Below are 26004 nucleotides of genomic sequence, written 5' to 3'. Positions count from 1 at the left end.
GAAGGTCGGGAAGGATTAAACTAGAGTAGACAAGTGTACTTCTTCAATTACACACTGACAGATCACACTGTTAAAATCCCTAGTAGTGTAATTTTACATTCAAGAGTGCAGCCTACCAAATGGAACCCACTCTCGGTTAAATTGACCTTAATTGTTGTGTATCCTTATGGCCAGTATGTATACATGGGAAAGGGAAAGCCCGGCCGTAGTGGCGGAGGACTGGAGGGGCTCAACAACGTGACCCTGACAACAAGGAACCACCGGCGCTGGGGAAAACCGTCAGTGCTAAACTATGTAGCAAATGGGGACGTCGCCAAGGGGGTTCGCGACGGACGACACCAAGAAAAGGCACTCGCTCTCGGACGAACGCGACTCGGAATGAACCTTGAGCCACGCGGCGAGATGGGTCTCAACTTCTCAAGTCTCTCAACGCACAGAAATCACCACGGAGATAAATGTATGGCTGCGATCGTCTAATTACACCGTCATTTTGGCAGCAGCGTATGCGCAAGTCGAGCACCTCCCTCCCAGAGTTGACATCCTGTGGTTGGGGAGGCGGGGACGGGACCCCCGTTGACGTCAGTGGGCCTGTCTGTTTCCTGCAATAGAAAGTGAGCGAGAAGGTGAAGAGAGAGAGAATTACAGACCTTCTTTGCCCCCCTCCTCCCCGTTATTTATCGTTATGGTGCGTTATACCAGAAACCCCCGGCAGTAACTTAAGACTGCACTTAATGTGAGTATGAATCAATTCAGTTTTAGAACATTTCTAAGTGAACGCGCGAGGCGTATATACTTTCGGAGCTGCATTGGTACCGTTCAGTCCGTCAGTGCATTCACGTACAGGGCGCTCGTGTTTGGCTGGGCTGCTGATGTCGGGTTGGTTGGTCCTTATCAATGTCCTCACTGTTTTCCGTGGAATGGGTTGTTTTGGTGATCTGCGCATTGTGGCAGTGGCAGCATGTTTCACTTTCAGACAGTCGTATATAAAATGCAGATAAGCTCGCTGTTATACAGAGCTGGTCTCTCAAGTGCCAGCATATAGCATCGCTGTTTTGGTGGAGACTTGTGCAGCATTGTGTGTGTGTGTGTGTGTGTCACTGTGTGTGTGTGTGTGTGTGTGTGTGTGTGTGTGTGTGTGTGTGAGAGAGAGAGAGAGAGAGAGACAACTGGCAACTTAACTGCTCACTACGCAACGTGTAACTCGCTCAGGCTGTCCGCTCTCTCTCTCTCTCTCTCTGTTTGTACCGTATAGGTAAACCATTGCCCGTTCGTGTTGTTCAATGCCATCCCTCATTTTAATGGAAGCTATGCATATGTAACAGATGAAGGCAGAGATAACACTGCAGGTTTTGTAATGGATAGGGGAAGCAGCGTCCCCATAAGAGCGCTGTTGCAGAGACGGCGAGGGGTTTTCCCTGACTCCTCCCTCAGTTGCAGGGCGTTCATGTGTTGCAACAGGCATAGCGTATGCTATTCCCACGCATTGTTTTTGCTGACTGTATTTTCCATCCAATGAATGACCAACAGGACTCAAATCAAGTCTGTGCATTTTGATGTGTATACTATATCTATTTTTTGTATATGCATGCAGAGTCCATTCCCACTCGCACCCAAACATGGAGATAATCACCATTATACGAGTATATAATATTGGTACATTTTCGTCAATAGGCTACATTGTGATGGGCGTGTAATTATCATAACACAAACACACGTGATTGTGCCGCTGACAGCTTTCTTAACGCAGTGCGCGCATAGAGTGCGCGCTATGTCTTGGTTTTATATAAGGCTTTGATTCCGGTGAAGGTGGAAAGGGAGAGAGAGAGAGAGAGAGAGGTGAGGTCTGGAATTCTCATGTGTGAATGAATGACTCAGTCACCTCACCTGCAAATGCATGCATTCCATTCTAACAGGTTTAGGACATGGCGTTTCAGTGCAGTCAAGTGTTTATGCGTTCAATTCATTCATTGTAGTACATCCTTCTTCCTTGTATTTGTATCGACCAGCATCAGGGTGTTTTCTCAGTTTTAGGTGCTCTTACACTTACACACACACACACACACACACACACACACACACACACACACACACACACACACACACACACACACACACACACACACACACACACACACACACACACACACACACACACACACACACAACTCCAGACAAAAAATGTGAATGTTCGTTTTTTCCATTCATCATTGCTGTCAGACCTAGTTAAAATTTCCATCTTTGCATGTGTTTTGCCATCTGTGTGACTTTTTGTTTCTTATTCTAGCTAGGCTCGTATGTGGTGCATGTGCTATGTTCATTCTGCTGAATTGAGATGCACGGGGAGATGATGTCATTGCTGTAGTGCCACATGTACCAATGCATGGTGAAAAAACACCATCCGGTTGTAGTAACTGTTATGTAATACTACTGGTGAGACAAACAAAGACCAATGCTGCTCATTGCATGTGCACGACAATGGGTCACGGTCCTATAAACTCTCTACGAAAGAATATAGCTTAGATGTGTGGAAACAGAGATTGCATTAAAATATGAGTTACTGTAGAATCTACAGTACAGGTGTGTTTATGCGTGTAGATGATGCTTGTTGCTGCTCATGCCGTGCCTGTCCATTCAAAGGGAGGTGAGCTCATTCTGTATAGGTGAGATTATTAATATTATATGTATATCAGGGAGCCCACAGAAGCATGTGCAGTGCAGCGGATTTGAAAGGTTGAGGTTTTGGTAACATTTAACTTGAACAGTCCCCTTTTACCCAGTGTTTCTTTAACCAAGCCAGAATTTGCATGAAGTCTGTATTTAAACCCCTGATCATTCCAGTGTAAAAAGGGCATCAGAAACGATACAGAGAGTAAAAACAGTTCCCCTGTCAGAATGAGTTCAATCTGCCCTTTTGATGTTTGCATAGCCCTTATGCAGCGGCCTGTGAGAGTTAACTTATACAATTAGATTAGCCTGATAGCAACCTATCTGCTGGCTTCCCAAGTAGCCTGGAGCATTCAATACCCCAGCGCAAACAGAACATTATTGTTTGCGCCTTTCGTCATCCGAGCTGCCGTTGTTCGTCAAAGAGAAGGGCAGGCGACCCATATCAGACACTGACTTGTCAATCAGACGTTGACCAAAAACAACAGTCCTCTCGCTTCTTGTTTTTTGCAGAGATCAGCATGTGAGATAACTGCTGCAACACAGCTTATATTGATACGAATATGATCTACTTGTCTCTGTCTCCACCTGTGTGTGTGAGAGAGGGGTGGTGGGTGTTGCATTGTTAGCTTGAAAACAAGTTATGTTACGAGTGACACTGTCCTACGATGAAGCATAAATTAAGCTCAAGCGGGAAATCTGCAAGGCCCACTTAGTGTTCATTGATCTCTGTGGTTTTATGCTGAATGTCTCTGTGTGTGTTTGTTCTATAGATGCACCCACAGTGTGGCCCTAACTGTGTGGAGCGGACGTCAGTTCCTCTCAAGATCCAAGGACTTTAGAACCTACTTTACTCAAGATGTACCCGTGAGCGAAAGTAAACATGCCACGCACCAAGCAGAACAACCCAAGAAATTTAAAAGGTAAGTTGCAATTCTATACATTTAATACATTTTTAAACATTACTTTTTCAAATCAATACGATATCATTCCAAAGTAAGATATCCATGATTTTTGGGGGAAGAATGATGATCAAAATGATCTTTTGTTTTTAAAGGTGCAAGTTATAGTAATTCTGTTGCTTTTTTTTGTCTTTGTGTATACAGTCAACAATGTATTAGAAATATTATTTCAAGAATATCAGGTAGCATTCTTTCAAAATGTTGCTATTTGAGTGAAAATCTTCATAATGTCATCTATTTGGTTGCAGAATTTGTAACATTGCACATGAGTATAACATGAGTTACTGAACTTGCTCCTGACCACCAAGTAGGACACTAAATAATGTAGGCCTTATATGTGCAATTTCTTGAAATACAGTGTAATTACTTCATTACACAGGGCCAAAAATAACTAGTGTATTAGAAATCAAGCGGATTAATGTGGGGATGAGGTACTGTAGGAGGCTAGTGATGACACTAAGGTACTTATAATGGCGATTTCACTAGTCACAGTAATATCCAAGCGGAACTTTTAGTATTGACTCGTATCATTGAATAATTCTCCACTTCTTATTTGTTATACAACTCACAACATCCAAGGAATGGCGGAGATCGTCCTCGTGTACTTTATGGGAATTTATTGAAAAGTCCAATCCCTTATTATTTCCATCCACACACAGAATTCCTCCTGAGCTTCTCTCAAAAAGGATCCACTTGAAAATAATTAGCTGGCTTGACAACATCAAAGAAACATAATAAAAACACGATTCCTTTCCTAGTTAACGGTTACAAAGTTTACAAAGTTTACGGTCAAAAACTTGTGTCGTTCCACTGTTGCATCAGCTCAACTCTGAACTCACTTTCGCTTTTCTTTGACGTCACTGGCCAATTTCACATGCGCAGTAGCTGTTCGCTCAATATAATACAGTATACTTAGAAATGTATCAAAACATTGCAATAAACAATACCTGATATTAGTAAACAACCACAAACAATACGCAAATACTGATAATAATAATAATGCTATATCACCTTGTTAAAACACAATAACAATAAACAAAAAAGCAATAATATTGTAAATCACTCAGAATGTGCTTTAGGTCAGTTTTGGCTCCTACAGTACTGTATCACCACCTGCTATGTCTGAATATGCTGCACTGTCTTATACACTTGTACCGTATAGCTACTGTACTTCTAGGTACTGTACACGGCAAGTGGCTTCATTTCACCATAGTGGGTTCTGCATGAAAAAATCCCCTTGTTCACCTACCTCAATAGACTATTTTGGTTTATTATTATTTATTATTATTAATTATTATTATTATTTATTATGTCTCCACACATGCATTATTTCAGCAGTTGTCACATGCTAATTATTGCACAAAGGTGCTAGTATCAGTGTGACCTGTCGGTTGTAGGTCTACAGTACTTGTGTGATTAGCCCACAGGACATAACAAAATATGGTGGACTCATTGAAACTGCAGGTGTGATGTGTATATTATGAATGTGGTGGTTGTATATGAAGTCTATGCATTGAATAAAATGCTTTGGCTTTTGTCTGTGAGCAGTGACCCAGATTTTCATAGTTATTTGTGTTATAAACACCTCCCCTGTGCGTACTGCATTGAGCTTACTTGGCCAAATAATATGAATAATTAAGTTTTATTGCAGCACATTACCCAACAGAGGTCCATACAAACGCCAGCCAAATTGCTCTGGATGCTATGTTTGATGGAGGGTCTTAAACTTATTTTGTACCCAGCAGAGAGCAGACTACAGTGCCACAGCTGTTCTTAGTTGGTGTTATTTTTGAGATTTTGATTGATTCTTTGCAAGGTTAGAAAATACTGATGGATACTGAATATGAAAGCAGTTAAAGTTTGCTCTTGACTATTCTCACCACTTGCACTATACATGAACCTAATGTATTTGACCTTTCTCAGTACTGTCCACTTATGTTGCACACAAACAATCCTTACTATCAAACCAGCTTGATGAGACCATGCTCTGGCTTCTTTGATTTGCCTTATGACCTAGTTCAACAACCCTCTTCCAGGCCTGCCCTGCACTGAAGGCGTTCCCTTCATCAGACAGGAAATGCTCATTGCATGGCATGCTATCACATGCTTAGATTCTGCTCCAGTGAATTTCTTTCTTCCGAACTCAGTAAACCCCCCCCATCTGAGCCATCACATGACGATGCCTGGTGCTGAAGAAAGACTATAGTCAAGAGTCAAGACTAACAATTAAGAGTAAGACATTTACTTAATAATAGACAAGCCTTTAACCGTCTAACATATTTTAACTGTCAATGTCACCTTTTTATTACATTACAAATACTTTTGAACAAAACAACAAAAACAACAACATACATAAATGGACCAGAGATACCTGGGAACTTCTTCAGGAGTGACTACCCAAATAATATACTGGTCTGCACGTATTTATTATTTTACAGGGGGGACTGAGTCACCCCTGTAAAATAATAAACACGTGCAGACCAGTCGAGTGCTCCAGACCAGTATTTTATTTGGGTAGTCTCTCCTAAAGTGCCCTGGTATTATTCTCTCTGATTCAAGCTGACCTGTTGAGCACCGACGAGCCTTTCTACCTTCAACTGGCTGAAGTGCGCTGGACTTCTCTTTGTACATACATAAACGTCAAAATCAGTTTAGCTCAGTTGCTTGAGTTTAGTTACAGTAGCTTCATCTTGAGTTTGGTTGCAGTAGATTACGTTTGGTTAGCTGAGAAGACCTATGTCCACAATGCCTTGGAGCGCACTGGCACAGTTCTGATTGCTGATGCTAACCAACAGTCATGTCAAGACTTATCAGTCTTTGCCTTGTCAACGATACAAAGATATTGCTGGACTGTGTAAGAAACGCTAGAGGGCTTTTAATTTAATAAAATGCATACCAAAGTATGTTCATGTAACTTCAATAATGTAACTTCATATGGCCACACTACTTTCTACAGGACCTATATCCACCATTATGAATGGTGAACTTCTTTCACCTGAAATAAGTGTGTTAATATACTGTAAAAGTATAACACACACACACACACACACACACACACACACACACACACACACACACACACATAGTTTAAGTCATTATAAAAAGCCTTCAATTTTGTCTTTATGACCTTGGGATGTTGTTTCAACATCAGATTTCAGGACTGTATTAGGATAGATTAATTTACATCCCATAGCCTGGAAGGACGATTACTCTGTGTTAGTCAAGTTAGTTTGTTAGGCCAACCTAGCAGGTCAAGAAAAGACCTGCTAGGTATGTTCTCTCTAAGACATCCATTATTCAAAAAGAAGCAGGCTTTCCACAGGTACCACGGAAAGCCTGGTGATTGACGTGAGTTTAGGTCAGTCAGAGACATTTGCGTGCCATTGTTGAAATACAGCCAAAAATACTATATTGTTCTATTGATAACATCCCAGTCCCAGATCGTTGATGATGCTTATGCAGGTGAGCCAGGGTGGCATTCCAATGAATGGTCTGTAGCTGCACGCACGCACGCACGCACGCACGCACGCACGCACGCACGCACGCACGCACGCACGCACGCACAGCATTAGGAATGATCCTATGACGCAGTTTGTGGGTAATAAGGCAGGAAGTTTGGAACTCATGCCTCCTCCTTCATGTCCTTTGTTTAATTTTCTCAAACAGCTGGTCTCTAAGCAGCTTTGGCGGGACATGCACTGCAGTGGTTTCCCTTGCCCCTCATATCCCTTCACAGAGACAGATTCACACTCTGTGGGCATCATAAACACAGTACTGTAGACTGAGAGTTGATGTACACAGTACTTAGCTGGAAGGCAAAGTTTGAAAGGGTTTACTGATGTAGTATTTGATGACGGTACACTATGTAGTACACTATGACGTATAGCCAAGTTAATGTACAATCTATCGTACATACCTCATTTTCATCTCAAAACTCTTACTTTTGACTGGCAAACCTTCTTTTAAACTTCTATAGTACCTCACCACCTTGGTGAGGCACTATAGAAGAAACCCATTGTTATTATTACATTATTATTATTATTATTCATATTTATATAATTTTTTAACATTTTTGTTTACTATAGTTGTTATTTGTGAAGAGTTTTGAGATCTGTCTAAAAAAACAAGAAGCACTACAGCTATTTATATATAGGCCTGCCGCCTACAACATAATTTATTATGATATTTGTATTTTAAGATATGTTTTGGGCGTTTTGAGAGATGGAGGAAGAGACACCGTAAAGTTCGTCGGGATCGGGACTCGAACCCGTGACACACTGTCATGCTGGATTACCAGGACTGCTAAGCCGGCCCAGACCATGATATTTGTATTTTTTTTTTTTTTTACTGTACTAAAATTATTTCCTTTCTTCCCATGCTCTTAAATTAATTATTGGATTAAAGACTGACTTAATACGAAATTATTATCTATAAACTCACACTCTCACAACGTGTCTTGAAGCGAAGCTCTGTGAGCTTGTAGATCGGCTATTTTCGCTGCACAACATCATCCGTGGTGTTTGGTCTTTGTATCACTAGTCTCCTGTCTATGGCTCTAACCATGGAAGTGCATTCCAAAAAGTGCCCCTGAAAATGTCCAGACTTGTTAGCAACCACAGCGTTTATAGAGCCAACTCTACATTCCTTTTTGTCTTATAAAAAGGTTCTCACACCGAAGCCCAGTGTGCCTGGACACCTGCTTTATGCAGAGAACGTGCTGTGTGATAAATGGGGAACAACTGCAGTAAAAACGGGGTGCATTTAACACAGTGGAAAATGTTTACCCCCGTAAAGCGAGTGCAGCGAGGGAGGGAAAAAAGGATGGGGTTCCCCATAACGTAGTCCTGTACCATTTATTGCACCCAACACACGTTGGAGCAGAACCTTCTGTACACAACACTGAGTGTTGTGTACATTTGGTTGATTTGTTACATTTGATTGATTTGTGATAATGTTCAGTAATTTATGAGGTTTGAAATGACTTTCCTAGTCCTACTAGTGTTTGATTTGTTCTCATCTGGTAACTGGAAATTCAGTTGTCTTTATAAATTGAAACATAATGGAGTATGTCATAGCATTGGCAGTACAATATTTAGGCCTACTACGTGGCTGGTGCTCCAAATCCTCAAGATACAATTCCTTCCTAAATTGATAATGGTCACAGTAAGAATATGCAATGCAACTGTTTCATATTCTGATTTGGCTGAACAACATTCACCCCCAGGCTTCATCGAGTTCTCTCGCAACGCTTAGCAGCCCATCGAGTGTTTTACCACCTCAGTAATTTCTGACAAAGCAACAACAGTCTCCTGTTAATGATCAACCATACCTCTGACTTCATCACTGACTGTGGTTAAGTATTCAGGGGTCAGAGAAAACCACTCCTCTACTCCTACGATCAAAGTTGCAGGGCAACCTAGAGATGGCCTGATACAGGACCTACCGTAATTTGTTCATGGTTTAAAGACACAGTACAGTTGCTGCCATCAGTATAAATGCATAGAAAAGGTCACATTATTTCTGCAGTTCTTCTGTCTTATCACCGAAGTCAGAGATATAGGGAGACTTAAGAATGCCCCCTCTGCTTTGACCTGACCTGCCCTGACCTCAACCTCGATCCTCCAATCAGTCCAGCCCAGTGTCAGGCCACAGTCAGGGTCTCCGAAAACCCTACCCTGCCACAATGGGGTTGACCACAACACTGCCTAAGCAAGTTCTATATAATTGGTGGACATTTAAATGACAATTTGCAGGCAATTATTTAAAATTTGAATTTTAATAACTTGAGACTTTACATTCGTATATAATGTAAATTATAATGTTTTGATGAGTTTTACTCTGAGTTACATAAATAATTGTGTACAACTGTAGTTGAGAGAAGAATACTGTTGGCTTAAAAATGCTCATTAAGATGTGTGATTTCTATCCTTGTAAGAAAGCAATCTCCCAAATTACAAACATGAAAAAGCCTTTATTTAATTTGCCTACCACTGTCAAAAAATGTATTAATTAATTGTGTGTTCAATCTTTAGAGCAAATGGAAAGAAGGAGTTAATACCCTGGCCCAAGTGAATAGATTTTTACATGTTGTGTCATGCTTATGCAGCCAAACCAGTATTTCCGTACTGTACCTTCAAATTACAGTGTGTGTGTGTGAAAGCATTGCGACTCGCACAAAGGGAACTTCTCTCCCAGAGGCAGGAATAACCTGGGGTTTTAGCAACAGTAACTACAACAGACAGGCTGAAACCAGCTCAGGGATGTCTGTTTAACTTGGTGGTAACCTCAGAGAAGCTTTCACTTTGAGAGAGAGGAAGGGAGAGAATGAGGACAGGGAGGGGGGAAGGGGCAGGGTTGGAATTTTTATGGCCATATTTTGTATGAATGAAATTTAATATAGTGGAAAAAAAGAAATGTGCGTTGCTCACTTTTATTTGCCATTCTTGAATGTGGGTTAATGTCTATTCCTTCTTTCTAATGTAGGAAAACAATCAAGTATATTTTGATCCTTGCTCACTGTGCTCTGGCTTTTTACGGCTGGCAGACAGGTCTGTAGTTCAGAAGCTGCAAAATGATTCTTGATGATGGAAAATATGAATATCACTAGGAACCAGTTTGAGCTCATAACAATTTTAGATTGTCTTGTGCCATTTTTCCACTTTCAGAACTGTAATTATTGGCTGTATCTCACAAATGGCAGTGTTTTTAATCAAAGCTCCACTATGGTGGCAAAGAGGACAACCTCCCAAACACCTGGGAACATCTGGTTTTGAGGAAACCAATTTGTCAGCTGGCTCAATTTCAATTGGCAGTTCGTTTTTGGGTATTTGGACAGCCTTTGTCTCTGATGTCAGAGTGTTTTCTCTTGGTAGTTGGGAGTTGGATTTGAACTCATTGCTCATTAGTTCAGTTTTTATGCTTTTACATTTTTTGAGGGTGTGGGATTGGATTTGTTGTAATTTCTCTTTCTTTCTCTCATCTCTCACTGTTGGGGGCCTAATGGTACTTTTGTATTTTCTACGTCCAACTGTTTTCTTAAACTTTATACAGACTCAGTCTGACTGTCTGTCAAACAGTGACGGTTTATCAGACGATTCTGACTAATACCAGCACTAACACCACCCACCTGTTTGTGCAGAGAGAGAGAGAGAGTGTGAGTGTGAGTGTGAGTGTGAGTGTGAGTGTGAGTGTGAGTGTGTGTGTGTGTGTGTGTGTGTGTGAGTGTGAGTGTGAGTGTGAGTGTGAGTGTGAGTGTGTGTGTGTGTGCGCGCGTACTTGTGATGATATATTTGCATGTGCGTCTGAATAGTTCATAGTTTGCCTTTGTTGTTCTTACAGTCAATTTACCTGTCAAGGCTCAAAATGCATGATATGAGGAAGATGTCTCACCTCAAGTTACCCAGCTGCTATGCCATTATACACACAAATGCCTGGTGACAACACCTGACTACAGGGCTATATTTGCACAGTTTTCTTGTTGCTATGGTTTAGTTTGGGTCAGGACCAAGGATTCCTTTCCAATCAGTAAAATTAGTTGGCTTAAACTTTTCAAACTAAAGTGTTACTGAAGGGCTCTGGCATGCCAAGTCAAATTGGAGCTAAGGAACAGAAGAGGTCTTTCCATATGAGCGCACATACACATGCACACGCACGCACACACAGTTTTCCACTGCAGGTGAGCTTTGCAGCCTGGGTTTCCACTTTCCAGGGTAATTTCCTGGAAATTTGGTTAGTCATTGGTATTGGCAACTTTGGAAAGGTGAGCATTGGTGACAGACTGGGGTTGTGGGCCTGGGGCATGCGGTGTGTGTGTGTGTGTGTGTGTGTGCGTCTGTGTGTGTGTGTGTGCGTGGGAGGGGGAGGCATGGAAAACATGGGAACAACGGTGGGAGCAACATCCTGTGGTCATGAAACGGTCCAGTGGTTAGGCTGGAAGTCACGTTCTTTTAACCACTTTAAATTCATAAAAAAATGATATAGTGAAAATACAAGCAATGCAATACAATGCGTTACAAATTCATATGTGAGCTTGTAGATGCAAAAAGTTGGTTTAAATGTTTAAATGGGGCTTAAGTGGTAACGACACGCTCCTGTCGCAGCAAGATTTGGCGGAGTCCTGTATCTTTATGGGAGTATGTGTCATAGTCAGAGAAATGCCCCTCAACAAAACCTGCCTCTGTTAGAGGGAACTGCTTTTTCCCGGGGGCTCCATTTAAGATGGGGGAAAATGTGACGTGGGCCTAGTCGCTGGAGCGAAAGAGCGAAGAAGAAAAAAAGCAGTTGGAAAAACTGCTCAAATTAAAAGAAAGGCAGTAAAGCTGACGTGTGCCATCCGGAAATCCTTAAAAGGATAGCTGCGTGGGGGCACATTGTGTGTGTGTGCGTGTGCGTGTGCGCGTGTGCGTGTGCATGCGCTGTTTGAGTGCAGAGCTGGCAATGCTTAATGGTTTGCACAAGCTCAATGTAGGGGTTGCCAGGGAAACAGAGCAGCAAGAGTCGTGGTCTGCAGGTGCTGTTCCTTGTGTCCTACTGCTGGAATCTCCTACAAAGATGGAGGACGGGAGGAGAAGGCAGCCGCGTGGACATACAGTACAACCCAGTTTCAAGTAAAAAAAAAAAAAAAAGGAGAATTAAAAATAAATCAATGACAGTAAATGTAAAGTTTATTATGGCAGTACTATTGAATGGCTGAAGGGCAAGGGAATGGAGGCCGAATAAAATGAAGCACGAGGCAGGGGTCGGTGGGGGGGGGGGGGGGGGGCGATAGGGGAGGACATAGATGAATAGAATATAATAGAAGGGACTAGGGAGCGTAATTTCACACCAAAGGATTCCTTGACTACAGTCCAGGACTTCAGCAGCCACACAGTAGGGAATCGTAACCAAAGTTACAGTCATGCTGAGAGAGAGGGAGACGGTGAGTGAGACACAGAGGGAATAGCTGTAGAAGGAGTCGGAGCAACAATGCTGCGAATTCAGCCAGAATGGTTGGCATTTGGCAAAGAACAAACTGAGGTTTGGTGAAGGGAAGGGAGTGAGAGCGAGAGAGAGAGAGAGAGAGGGAGAGAGAGAGGGGTTTCTGCTGCTGAAGGAGCAGGCGGATCCACAACAATGGTATGGTATGTGGACGTCGGCTTGGATCCAGTGGCCGGAGAGAAACGGCACTGTTCCCCTCCGTCAGACGCTCTCTGCCTGAGAGGGACTGACATGCCTGGAGGAGAATTCAAACATTCCCGGCTGACACAATAACATACGCTCTTAGAGTCTGTGATTTCCCTCAGCTGGGATCTTTGTCTCTCTCTCTCTCCTCGTCCTTCTTTCCATTCAGTGTTTGTATGGCACCTCTCAGATCATGCATTGATTCATAGGATTTCTCTGAGCATTCACCACCTGCCTGATGTATCCTGTTTTTCTCTGTATTACAAACTGTGAACCCAGTGCCATTACTATAATAATGGCAGCAGATGCGTGTTCTGTACTTGTCGTGACCCAATAGCTCAGCACGTAATTAATTCAATGTTGTCGTCTTTGTTCTGGACACAGTACACACATTCAGCCCCACGTTGACGTGCATACATCATCATGCTACAAATATCGACCGCAACACACAGGCATTTTTCAACACCAGTTGCTCATGTGAGTGTATGTGATCATGGTTGATACATTACATAAACTCAACTTGGTGGTCCGACATTGATTTGTGCGTGCGACTGCGCTAGTGCTGCACGGTTCTTGCTTAAATGTGAATCTCGATTTTCCTCCACAAGAATTGTGATCACAATTCTCACACGATTCTCATTTTTTCCATGAAAATATTTATAAGAATAAACAAACAAAAACACAATAGTAACTAAAATGAATTGGACAGCCAACTAGTGCTGCACAATTCTTCACGATTCTCCACAAAATGAGATTGCATAGGTGTCTGCACACACACACACACACACACACACACACACACACACACACACACACACACACACACACACACACACACACACACACACACACACACACACACGTGTGGCCTTCAAAGAAACCCTGTCCTTGAGTCAAGGCAGCAGATATTGCTGGTGTGACCGAGAATCATTAAGTGGCATCTTCCCACCAGATGTTGATCTCCAGGCTGGACCAGGTGGGCAGACAGATTGGCTTTTAAGGTGGAGGTTGCTCTGTGGTTGGATAAAGGTCACGCAGTGGGCTGTATTTATCAACACTATGTCTTTGTTCTGTGTGTAGGATGATGACTACGGCCGTTGTCACCAAACCCTGGCGTATCAATGCACATCTATGCAGATTGCAGAAGTATCACATGTATCAGGCTTGAAGGGGCTAATTATTAACGGAAGCCCAAGTCTATATACCACTGCTACACGTTAGAAATTGACTGAAGCCACATTACCCACTTTAAACCTGGCGTCCTTGTTTTGGACATGTCATCATTGGCGAAATTGTCAAAGATTTTGAGAAATCTACCAGCTCCTGTGAGCTTTTAGATCTTTAATTTTGACTTTGCTTTTTGACCTACAGTATGACAAAGTATTATAATAACATATTTGTTTTAATTATTCACAATTCTCTCCACTATTAGACATGATGGTAAAGTAGCTGCCCACCACCGCAGGATTTGTGGGTTTGAATCCAGCGCAGTGCATCCGGCTTTATTGAGCGTCTATAGACAAATCTGCGGAGCGCTGCCGTGGGCGCAATCATACAGTAAACTGGGTCGTCGATCTCATTATGAGCTGATTGACACCGCAGTTATGGTTGCTGAGCGACGGATTCGTCTATACGAACACAATTGGCCGGTGGAAGGAAAGTGGGCGGGGGTAATATTTGTCAATACACGCCACGTACACCTATAGGCTGGGGCGACACCTGTCAACGGGAAGCGGTGGGTGGGAGGAGTAGGACCAAGGCTCTACGTCCTCTCGGCGGGCGCTTATCACTGGCAAGTGAGCAGTGATTAATCAATTAATCAATCAAAGCGAAAAAGGGGTCAAATGCCAAAAGAAAAACAAGATCCCTCTGCTTTGCCTCATTGGTCCCCTCCATCTTTGACAGTTTTTTCTCGCCTGCTAAACACTTTTAGTGATAGTGATGTGACAAGAAGGAGGCTGCTCAGAGGACAATGTTTTTCTAAACTCCGATGTGATGAGGGCACCGTAATTATCAGTTCAACAAGCAGATTGACGTGATTGGAGGAAATTGCAGCAAGCACATTATCCTGCAGAGTGTGAGTGTGTCTGTTGATACTTCTGCCCTGTGCTGTTAAGACAACAGTTGGTAGTGGCGCTTCTGAGGCACTCATTCGTTATTCACCGTAAAATTTTCATTGTTGATTGTAGTAGGCCTGGGCAATAAACCGAAAATGTATCGAAACCGACATTTAGAACCAATAACCGACTTAATCTTGCTCAAATCGAGAAGATTTTCCTGTCTCCTCATACTGTATATCAATGAATCCACTAAACCGACTAGTCTGACTAACCACTTAAACCCTGTTTAAGTGTTTATTACTTTGTTATACTTCTTTTTTTGTTATACGTGCAGAAATAGCGGAAATAACCGATGTCACATTGCGACACGTTGTGAGCTTGTACTGTTGTAGGCTACTGTTGTACTGTTGACTGTTGTATCTGCTATTTTCACTACACATTTTTTTTAAATAATAATCGTTTCTTATGTTACATTGTTATGTGCATTCATTTCACATAGTCTGCTGTCTGCGAAGCATGACTATAACCGCGTCTATACACACATGCGCTCATGTGGATACATGCATGTCTATGCATATAGAGGATGCTCGTTGGAGCGGGTCCAGGTAGCTCTGCTAGCAGTGGAAAGTCGAACGCTGAATAAAGAACTGAACGGCAATAAACCCAGCATGTAGACTGTGGGCGTTTTACTGGAAACAGTGGACTCCACAGGTCAGCAAAACAAGTCCCCTCTGTGTGGACTCCTTATGTGAGAGCCACCCCGCCTCTTGACATGAGGCCTAGCCTGTTCATTCATAAACATCATGCTTTGTTTTGATCTCCTTTCTCTGTGTGTGCCGCTGTACAACGTTAGCCACCTTTTTTCCCTCGTTGGTGATGCGTCGTACTGTACAGTACAGTATGTGTGTGCTACGCGTGCAGGGTCCGATTTGCTGGATGACCGATAGCGATATGTTTTATCCATGCTTATGGCCAGACTGTATTAAATGCATGCATTTCCTTTCGGGAAATGTGTAGACCACTTGTGTTTGATACTATTAGTCTGACAAAATGTGCCTAAATTGGTAAAAAAAAGAACGAAACAAAACATGCTATTTATCGTACAAAGATGTACAGTATATAGTGCTTAAGTTGCAAAGGAAATGCTCGCCCCCCTCCCCCACTTATGTTTCTTTTACAAATCGAACCCTGCGCACGTGCTCGTCGGATATTGACTGAGTGAGGCAGTGGAGGAAATGGGAGAGGAAATGAATGGGGATGCCTGTCCCAAAGTGTCTGCTTGTGTCAGGGGGATGTCCTTGACTGCGCAGATCTGACAGATTCCAAAGGATCGATGATGAAAGATTGAAGGCCTGACACGATGACGTGTGAGTTACCCGGACGAGTGGGGTCAGCGAGGTCGGGCAGGTCAATATTTTAAACGTGCACATAACAGACACACGCAAACACGAGCAAGCCCACACAACAAGCACATACTGTAGTGTACACACAAGACACACTTCAGGGTCAGCAGCTTCGCAGCCTTTGAATCATCGTTCTCTCCTGAGTGTAGGATTGGAGTTGGTAGTGACAGGCTGGTCAGGTGTGAGGACATGATACATGGTGTGGTGGTGGTTTCACGACAGGAAGCTCACGCTCCGCTCCCCATCAACGCGGGGTCAGGCGGTCATGTCGAGCCAACGTCAAACGATTGCATTCAGCGAGCAAGGCCATCACATCATCTGTTGTGACTGCAGAAATAGCTTTTCTTTTTTTTTTCTCAGCCAGTCACCCCCGGATAACAGGATGTTTCTACTGTACACACAAAGCCAAAGGCAACTGCTTCGAAGCCGAAGCCTCATTTCAATAAGAAATGTGAAATTTTGAAAGAAAAAAAAATGGAAGGGGCTATGCTATAAAATATGTTTGTGTTATATAAGACAAATTTCATTATCTGCCCCAACTTTGTTTTGGGATATTGCCGCCCACTACACCTTATTTAGACAAACAAAGAGAACATAATATGTGACATTTTTTTTTAAGTCAAGTGATTGTGATTTGTGTTTCATAGTTGTGTTTCCCTGATTGGGTCCTCCTGGTAAACTGCCTGGACCAAGAGTCTAAAAAATCAAGGGGAATGAGTGGGAAATAAGAGAGCAATGGATGGAAATTTAAAGAGGGTTAATACAGAGGTTTTGAAAACAGGCATGTGTAATGGGAGGGGGGCTAACTGCCTTGCATGCTGGCAGAGCTTCATCCTCTTGCATAACACAACATGCGAGTCGGTCTCCTCCCTTCGCGCTGTTGCCATGGGGAACGATGTTGGGGTGGTTTCTGAGCCCACTGTCTCACATGGGAGAAATTCTCTGGGGAACTCTTAAGCTGCGACTATCCCCGACTTTCTTCTTCCAATAATAGCACAACGCACACCAAAGAATGGCCAGAGAAAACAGCTGGATTCAAGCTCTGTGGCTTTCATTTTCAAACCCCCTCTCACAAGCCGGTTTGGTTTCAGTCAAAGTGCCATGGCTGTTGTTGGTTAACCCACAAATACCAGTGAGTACGGGTTTGCCGCATCAATGTGATCATGCAGTAAATAAGACAATAATTGAAGTGGGAATTTAGTGTGTGTGAAAGAGAATAGAGGGAGAGAAGATAAGATTAAGATTGCATGTGGGAACCGCTGAGGCTGGTGTGTGTGACTCAACGCTTGCTCAGAATGTGCCTTGTAAAATTATAAAGTGTGGGCATTGTGTGCACCTTGACAGGTAATGTAGGATATTTTTTCCCCCCATGAAACCATATGACTAATGCTGAGTCTCAGGAGTGTGGGCATTTTCCGCACGTTCGTGCAGGTATTATATCGTCAGTCACCATGTACATGACAGTGTATTCACCAGAGGAATACATTAGTACCCTGCAGGTAGAGGGAAACCAGGCCATAATGAGAGAGAGAGAGAGAGTACGTACACAATGTTCACACAATGTCCATATCTTCAGACTCCCATTCCTGATTGGACACGTGTGCGTGTGTGAATGCGTGCTGGAAAGTGCATCTGTAAAATCATAGTGTGTGTGTGTGTGTGTGTGTGTGTGTGTGTGTGTGTTTTTGTGCGTGTGGGCAGAACTGTATAGTCTTAATGCCATGTGTCACATGCTCTCTTTATCTCAGACTCTGTAGCTAATGTGTGTTACTGTGACTGTGCCCATTAGCATGTTCATTAGTCCTCTTCTTGTATGTTATGGCTGTCCCCGGCGCTACTGAGCTCCCCCTGCACAGATAGGATCAATGCACAGAATGGATGAAAGGGTATTTATATCCACTGTGGGGGTGTGGGAGGTTGTAACACCACAAGTGGGTTAGCAGTTAATCTGATGTTGACATGCAGTTGATTGTGTGTGTTTGTGGTGGGGGCGTTCCTTGTGCATGTACAGAAATAAGGAAATTAGGGACCATGGTTTATTTTAGAGCAACAGTTCTGCTTTGTTTTGGTTTGAGAGAGAGAGAGAGAGAGAGAAAGATGTTGCTCAGCTAGGGGAAGTCGACACACTGGCAGGCAGGGCTTTCCCTGATTTAGAGTAGGGCTTATAAAAAAAAAAAAGGAGGAGGACGCGAAGGAAAGGAGGGGAAAGAAAGAAAACTAAGGCAGGCAGGGAAGCGTGGTTGCTACACCGAGAGAAGGAGCGAGGCAGGAGTGGGAAGTGAAAGCTTGGCTCTCTGTGCCGCGTATAAGGACACAGCTGTGTGTGTGTGTATACGTGTATGTGTGTGTGTGTGTAGTGTGTCTAGGACTGTATTAGGCGCAAGAGTGAGCTCTCAGACAGACGGCGGCCAGGCGCTCCGTGTTCTGCTCTGCTGTGGCATTTCAGAGTTTGGGGGGGTCAGGAATGTCAGCAAGTTATTGGTTGGTTCTGTGTGTGTGTGTGTGTGTGTGTGTGTGTGTGTGTGTGTGTGAGTCCGGAATGTCAGGTGTTCCCCCGCATAAGCGTGCCTGACTCCAGAGAGGAAAAAGCAGCCACTCCGAAAAAGTGTTGACTTTCGAACGCGCCTTCGGAGCTTTGCGGTATAGTTCACCTCCTCCAGACAGGTAACAGTTATTGTGCAGAGCTAATAGAGCTCGTCTTTGTGTGGTTGCTTGATCTGTGTTTTTTTACCGTTTCGCTCTACCCTTTGGTTTAAGCTTGTTTCTTTGTTTTTGTTTTTCTAGCGAGGGTTGTATAGTTTCCTTTTGTGTCCCTACTTTTCCTTTCTTACCTCTTCCTATCTGCCTTTCTTTCTGTATCTCATCTTTTTTGCCTTAACCCTCCCCATATATGACCTCATGAGGTCATACTCTGGTCCATATGGGCATACCCCCCTACATTTTAAGTTGTTTTAATCGATTTCTAAAATAGCGTTTTAACAATTCAACAGAAGGATACATTTATTTAAGATGAGTATAACTATAGTTTCCCATGTCTAAAGATTGTCATACGCCATTATAGCCCACCCGTTCATCAGTGTGTATTGTGTTATGCATTCGCCCCAGCTGGTGTGAAAGTAATGACAACGTCGGTCAAGGGGCTAACCCCCTTAGTTCAGACCCAGCTCAGTGACTCCTTACCCTGGCTCAGACGGAACGCATACCCGCGGCATGTGTTCATCATGCATGGCTAAGGCGCTGACGCATTTGTGTGACAAAGAGGACAAGATAAGCCTATGTACCGTAGCTGAGATGAGCTGGAGGGGTTATGCAATAGCCAAGTCCAGAGATAGCGCAGAGCTCAGCGGAGAGGAGCGGAGCGGAGCGGAGGTGCTCCTGACTCCTTCCACCCGCCATGAGATCATCAAGCTCACTTAAGCTTTCCTTCAGCTCACAACTTCCTCATTGGGTCCTTATGGCTCCAAATAAGTAAATATACGCAACACTATTAAAAGGAGAGATTTTTGAGTCCGACGCCAGTCCCGATTTTGGAGAGTTAGCTCACTGATAAGTTGATAACTGATGTTTTGACGGATATTTTCAAATCAGTCTGAAAAGAAAAATGTGTTTTGAAGTTGTTTCTTTTACAAAAATGCCAAAAACTACTTGTGAGATATAGATATTTTTGAAAAATGTTGGCAATAATGACATGCACAAAATAGGGACACCAAGTTGAAAGTGGTTAAAAATCGTCACACATAACACACGGCTGCATAATTGCCGATACGGATGTTGACAAAAAAGTTTAATAATGTGCAGATAAATCGGCCAGACAGATAATAAGACAGACAGACAGACAGACAAGGTGCTCTAATAGGCACCTCTAGGATGTCGGAAGTTCAGTATGATGGTGGACTCTGTTATGAATGCTCATGCATGCTCTTAGTCTTAGTCTATGCTGTCACTTTTCACTTGCCATACGCTGTATGGACCCATGAGGGTCCATTTGGTTACATTTAGACACACTCAGAGTTATGGTCTGGATAAATGAACACTGAGGATTTTCCTGGCACCCTTTGTCTTTCTTCTTTAATTTCATTATGGACCTTTAAGTTGTATAATGATGTCATTAATACGTGGTAGGAACATCAGTGCCAGTTTTGATTAACCCATTGCTGTGCTTGCTGTCCAGAATGACACAGAAGTGTTTACCGCAACCTCTTCGGTATTTCATAATACGTGTCTAGATGGACAAAACAATGTGGAATGATGATAATGGTGATGACCACACACAGTGAAATCCTAAATGTGTGTTTAAAGCTGCAATCCATAACTTTTGTTTGTGAATAAAAGCGTTATGTTTAGCAATCTATAATAGTAGTAGAGTATGTTAACCCAATCCGTGCTTTCCTCGAGATCTCTCGTGGAAAGGTATTAAGGTCACCTGGGCCATCCATGAGAAACACGAGATTTGATTAAAAATTATAAAAAAATATTTATTTACTTCTTTTTTTGAGTGGTGTAAACCACTCCTACAACTGGCTTTGTTAGTTGAGTGGTGTAAACCACTCCTACAACTGGCTTTGTTAGTTTACGTGTCTGTCCGTTTACGTGTCTGTCCATACCAAAGAAAATGAGCATGGTTGCTATGGTCACCCAGTTCACACGGGTGTGATTTCATTACGTCAGACATTACGTCAGACCACAGCTGATCAGTCTATATAAGACCTTACACCACTCAGTTCACACGGGTGTGATTTTTTAAACCTCGGTTAGCTTCCACGGCCTCTCATTGTAGAAACAGCGTACATGATAATCCGCGGTACACGTGCACACGCACAGGGTTATTAGTCTTATTTATGCTCAGAATTGCACAACATGCCATGTTTATAGCGTATTAATTGTTAATCCAAGCCACGCTGATCAACATAGCTGCTATGGGGATGATGGTCCGTCCGTTCCCTAGGCGCGGGCGGAAGTGACACGTTTTCTACACTTATTTCGCGGATTTTGTGGCACTGGCACCACCCTCTGGCCTGGATGGCTGCCCAGTAATGTGTTAATACAATAAGTCACACAACTGCAGTGGCTATAGTTGGTCTCCCTGCTCTTCTATTGAGAAATGTAGACCGTGTGGTTGGGTAGGACCACTACTTCAATTCAAATACATTTTATTAGTGTCAAATCACAACAAGTTGTCTCAAGGCACTTTACATATAGACCAGAGAACCGACAGAGATCCTGGTTGACAAGAGGTATTGCAAGAGGAATTGCATCCAAGTCCAAACGTAATTTAGCTCAACAGTGGAAATGTCAGTGCTTGTGCGGGGAGTGGACACTCGGTCCATTTTACCCTCTCTGGCCTCTAATTTGAGGTACTAGGTAACGTCGATGTCTGCAATACTATTTATAGGTTTGGTCATTTGACAGACAACAGTGGATTCAGCAGTACCGGCGCTAACGGACTTAAAAGTTGGACCTAATGAAAAGGGACAGCCCACCACAGCATAGTCGTCACTGTTGAGATCACAATTCTTTTTTTGGAGGAAGACCTGACCATGACAGGCAGCAGCATAATTAATATGACAGTTACAAACGGAACACACAAAAATAGATATGGCCGATTGGCTGTCATCTGTCGAACTTGCACATTGTCAGCTTAATATTGCAGACACACCCACATAAGGGACGCCAGTCCCGCGGTGGCCGAGACGAGGGTGTTCTCAATATCGCCTGCATGCACGGAACTCAGGAAAGAAGCTGAGTGCACTATGCGAAATGGACTCGTAAGAGTACATTTTTACACTTTCAGAGTAACTCAAAACTCGGGATTTTGCCATGGGTGCTCGACTGCTCGTAGGCTGTGGAATAGCTCGGCCCTTCGGTGAGACGTGCACTGCATCGTGATGGACACAAGAGGACAGATGAGTGGGCAGCAGCAGCAGGTAGAAGGCAGAAGGCAAAAAATAAATGAGAGAAACGGGAGGTTTGAGGTGGAGGAGAGGCTGAGGAAGAGAGTGATGAGGAGGTGAGGATGATTGGGAGAGTAGGGTGAACGAAGAAAATGGAATGGAGAGTCATTCAGCTGAGAAATGCTGTCTTTCTATAGCGCCTTTTATCCAAAGGGCTTCACAGTCGAGTCCATTACTCACTTTTACATTGAGTGTGTCAATTTCTAAATACTTTTTATTTCTACTCCAAATGTACTTTATTACTCCACTTCAATTATTTGAAAATGTTACTTTGTAGATTTACATTATTAGAAAACGTGCAATTCTATTTTACACATTTGGTCCACGATATCCTGATATACAGGATGACCAACATCATGAGAGTGCGGGAACGATCCACTCCTGCATCTCGGTCTCATGATGAGGTGACAAACCTCTGTACATTTACATCCTGCCATTTCTCTCACTATAGAATGTTGGCATTCAGTGGGTGTGCTCTGATTCAAAGCAGCTTAAAATGTCATGACTCCACATACATCAGTTTATTACCAGTGGAGGTCTAACCCTCTCCAGTAGCACCTCTTTCAGGTACCTATACATGGACAGTGCTAACATGTTGAACCAATAGATGATGTGTGAACCTGTGTATCCCCCTAAATGTCATTAAACAAACAAACAAAAAAGATCGCTGACTGGAAGGAGAGGTGGATGGGATTTTTTGAGATGGGATGGGATTTGTAATGCATTTTGTAAAATGATCAGCCTATCCATGTACCTTTCAGATCCATACACACTATACTGTATAGGCTCCCAACCCTGCCTATTAACTGTAACCATGTCTCCTAAGCCCCAGATCTAATTAGTTGTCTCTTTCCTAGAATGTGTGTCGCAATTGTAATGGTTTCTCTCTCCTTCACTAATGAGGATGGCACAGTGGCACTGTGCCACTGTCATGAGATTTCTATCAACCGGGCCATAATTATTTAAATAGAAAAGTGTAAAGATTATACAGACTAGACATGTGGTTGTGTCACTGCTTTTGTGTATACAGCATACAGTACATTTTATGGGGATAAACTGAAATGCATTGTGCAACCTTGGTGGGTTAATCAACGTTAACACATTTCAGAGCACTTTACCAAAGTGGTCACCGTCATTGAAAGCCCTCCTTTCTAAGCCGTCGCTGAGCTGACACAAGCAGAAGGCGTGTTGCCGAGAGGAGAGCAGAAGAGCAGCTCATTTCAGATTCATAAAAGGAAGATCTGAATGTAGCCTTTGTGTCCTCGCTGAATATAGTTCGGAGAACAGCCATACGCAACCACAGGCAGAGACGCGGTCAGCGAGAAAAGAGGGGTTTGGATGGGACCTCTCTGAATACACACGGAAATAAAAGACCGTCTAAAACTCCCCACATGACCTTTGGTATTCATTTGTCCTCCCTTAAATAATACGGACTGGTTTCAGTCTGATATACAACCACTGGAGTGTGTGTGTGTGTGTGTGTGTGTGTGTGTGTGTGTGTGTGTGTGTGTGTGTGTGTGTGTGTGTGTGTGTGTGTGTGTGTGTGTGTGTGTGTGTGTGTGTGTGTGTGTGTGTGTGTGTGTGTGTGTGTGTGTGTGTGTGTGTGTGTGTGTGTGTGTGTGTGTGTGTGTGTGTGCATACAGTACGTGCGCATTTCCCTGGTATTTGTAGGTGTTATTAACCTAATGGGCCACGCAGAGGGCAGGGCATTAGAGGTTACTAGCTGGATTAGTTAATTCTCGCTGCTGTATTATCGCCAGCTCAGCTGTCATTAACAGAGATGTTCCCACAGGGATGAGTTCGCATCCAGCGCCGTGCTCGCCACTCTGTGTTAATACATTATGTATACACACACACGCGCACGCCGCCCATGTTCAAAAATAGATTCACACCACCACATGGAACACATTGTTTATATAATGGGGTCTTCCCTCTGATTACTGTAAAGCATATTCTTTCAGAGCAGAAGAGACCGTTACTGGGTTTCAAATAAATCTGAAGTGAAAAGTGTTTTAAGCTTTATCACAGGTCATGATGTTGACCATGGAGTATATTACCTCTAAGGTAGCTTACCAATGTCACCAGATTGTGACATTGCAGAAAGAGCTTGGTCACAGTGTTTGTTGTCCCTGGCCTTGGTAAATGTTTGCGATTGGCTGAGCTCATTTTGTGGCTAAACTGTGCAGCCTTGTGCAGCCCTCAGAATTCCCCTATAATGACTAAATCTAAACATAATGCTGGAGGAAGTTCCCTTTCTGAAGTGGCCTGGCTCGAGTCAGCGAGGCTAAACGTGTCGGACGGTGTCATCCAAGGAGACATTTGCGCCATTTTGAGCTTCTGGCTCACGGCTTGGCTGATGGTCCTTGTGTTGATCTTGGCAGTGGCGTTATGTTGTCACCCTGTGTGCCCTACATTGTAGGGCACACAGGGTGACAACATAACGATCTAAAGTAGGGGTTTCAGTCTTGTAGGGCCTACAAGACTGAAACCCCTACTTTAAATATCAACTCCACTCCCTTTTTTTAAATGGTAACAGTCCACAATACCACAAAGACCACAGCTTCTATAGGACTGAGGCCCTGTGGTTTTGTGTCACAGCTGTCTCTCTGTTTAACAGGCAGATCATTACCCTGCTACCTATTCACAACTGAGTTTTTCCTATGTTCAGTCAGAATTACATCACCCTGTTATCGCAGACAAATGAAAGGCAAACAAGATACACAAACATCCTGCAGTTTGCCAGTTTCAGTTTCACACTTTCCAGACTTTGTATTCAACAACCTTGACTCTATCTCGCAATAATCTGTAACTGTCTGGGATAGAGAACTAACCCACATTGATAAAGGCACGATTCTTAGGAAATCTTAATTGCAGAATGACGTATTGAACTTATTGTTAAATATTATAAGATTTTATTTTTTACACTGATAATCTAAATTTCAAAAGAATGTTTCTATTACTAGAAACAACAATTAAGGATGATCAGGTCCTAGTCAAATATCATTCATTTTCAGTTTACATTTCATTACACAAAGTAATGCAGTCCAGAGACCTGCTTCCAACTCGACAAAAAAAAACATTTAGGCGAGCAGCTAAATCAAGGCTGAGAGATAGGCAAACATTTTGTTTTTTTGCTATTGCTTTAGACGCCAAAAAAATAAATAAAAAAATACTAGACATGTTCCAGTAAACAGCTCAAGCTCCACCTCTCCTGATGAGTGAGCTGTTGGGCAAACACCAGTTGGCAGAGCTCAGTAGTCGACACCCCCCACCCTCTGGCTCATCAGGGAGAGAGAGAGAGAGAGAGAGCGAGAGAGAGAGAGAGAGAGAGAGCGAGAGAGAGAAACAGACAGAGAGAGCAGGAACCCCTGGAGGGTGCCCGAGCCTGTTTTACTGACGTCACGCCCCTTTGCTCTGTTTGGGCAGGCCCTCCCTTCCCCTTCGTCCTCTACCCCCCTTCCCCCCTCTTCCTGGGCCTTTACAGGAATTCCCCTCCTCGTCACGTTGTTCAGAGGAAACCGCCGGCGACGCCCCAAACACTGCAGAGCCACAGCTGATTGGGCGGAAATGGGGACTTGTGACTGCTTGTGTTGACATGCGGCCATATAGTTGTTTTTTCTGCCTTTTTGTTCCCGAAAACAAAGGGACTTGCTGAGTCTTTGTGCTCTGAAATATCAGGATGGTCCGGGGTAAGAAGCGAACATTCTGTTCTGCAGATTCTATGGTCTAATATACGGACGCGTAAACACACACACACACACACACACACACACACACGCACACACACGCAATGTACCATGTGACA

At 43.2% G+C, this 26004-nt stretch overlaps 1 protein-coding gene across 1 annotated transcript in view; it reads left to right on the top strand.

The window, feature by feature from the left end:
- Window positions 1-444: 444 nt before the first annotated feature.
- Window positions 445-26004, top strand: part of hivep1 (HIVEP zinc finger 1) — a 48747-nt gene continuing 23187 nt past the window's right edge. The window contains exons 1-2 of the mRNA XM_079522495.1: window positions 445-733; window positions 3438-3587. Coding sequence (XP_079378621.1) covers window positions 3548-3587 — 40 coding nt within the window. The 5' untranslated portion in view covers window positions 445-733; window positions 3438-3547. The remainder of the gene's footprint in view (window positions 734-3437; window positions 3588-26004) is intronic.

Source organism: Electrona antarctica (assembly GCF_951216825.1).
Source record: "Electrona antarctica genome assembly, chromosome: 15".
NCBI lineage: Eukaryota > Metazoa > Chordata > Actinopteri > Myctophiformes > Myctophidae > Electrona > Electrona antarctica.
This window is presented reverse-complemented; position numbering and strand designations above follow the sequence as displayed.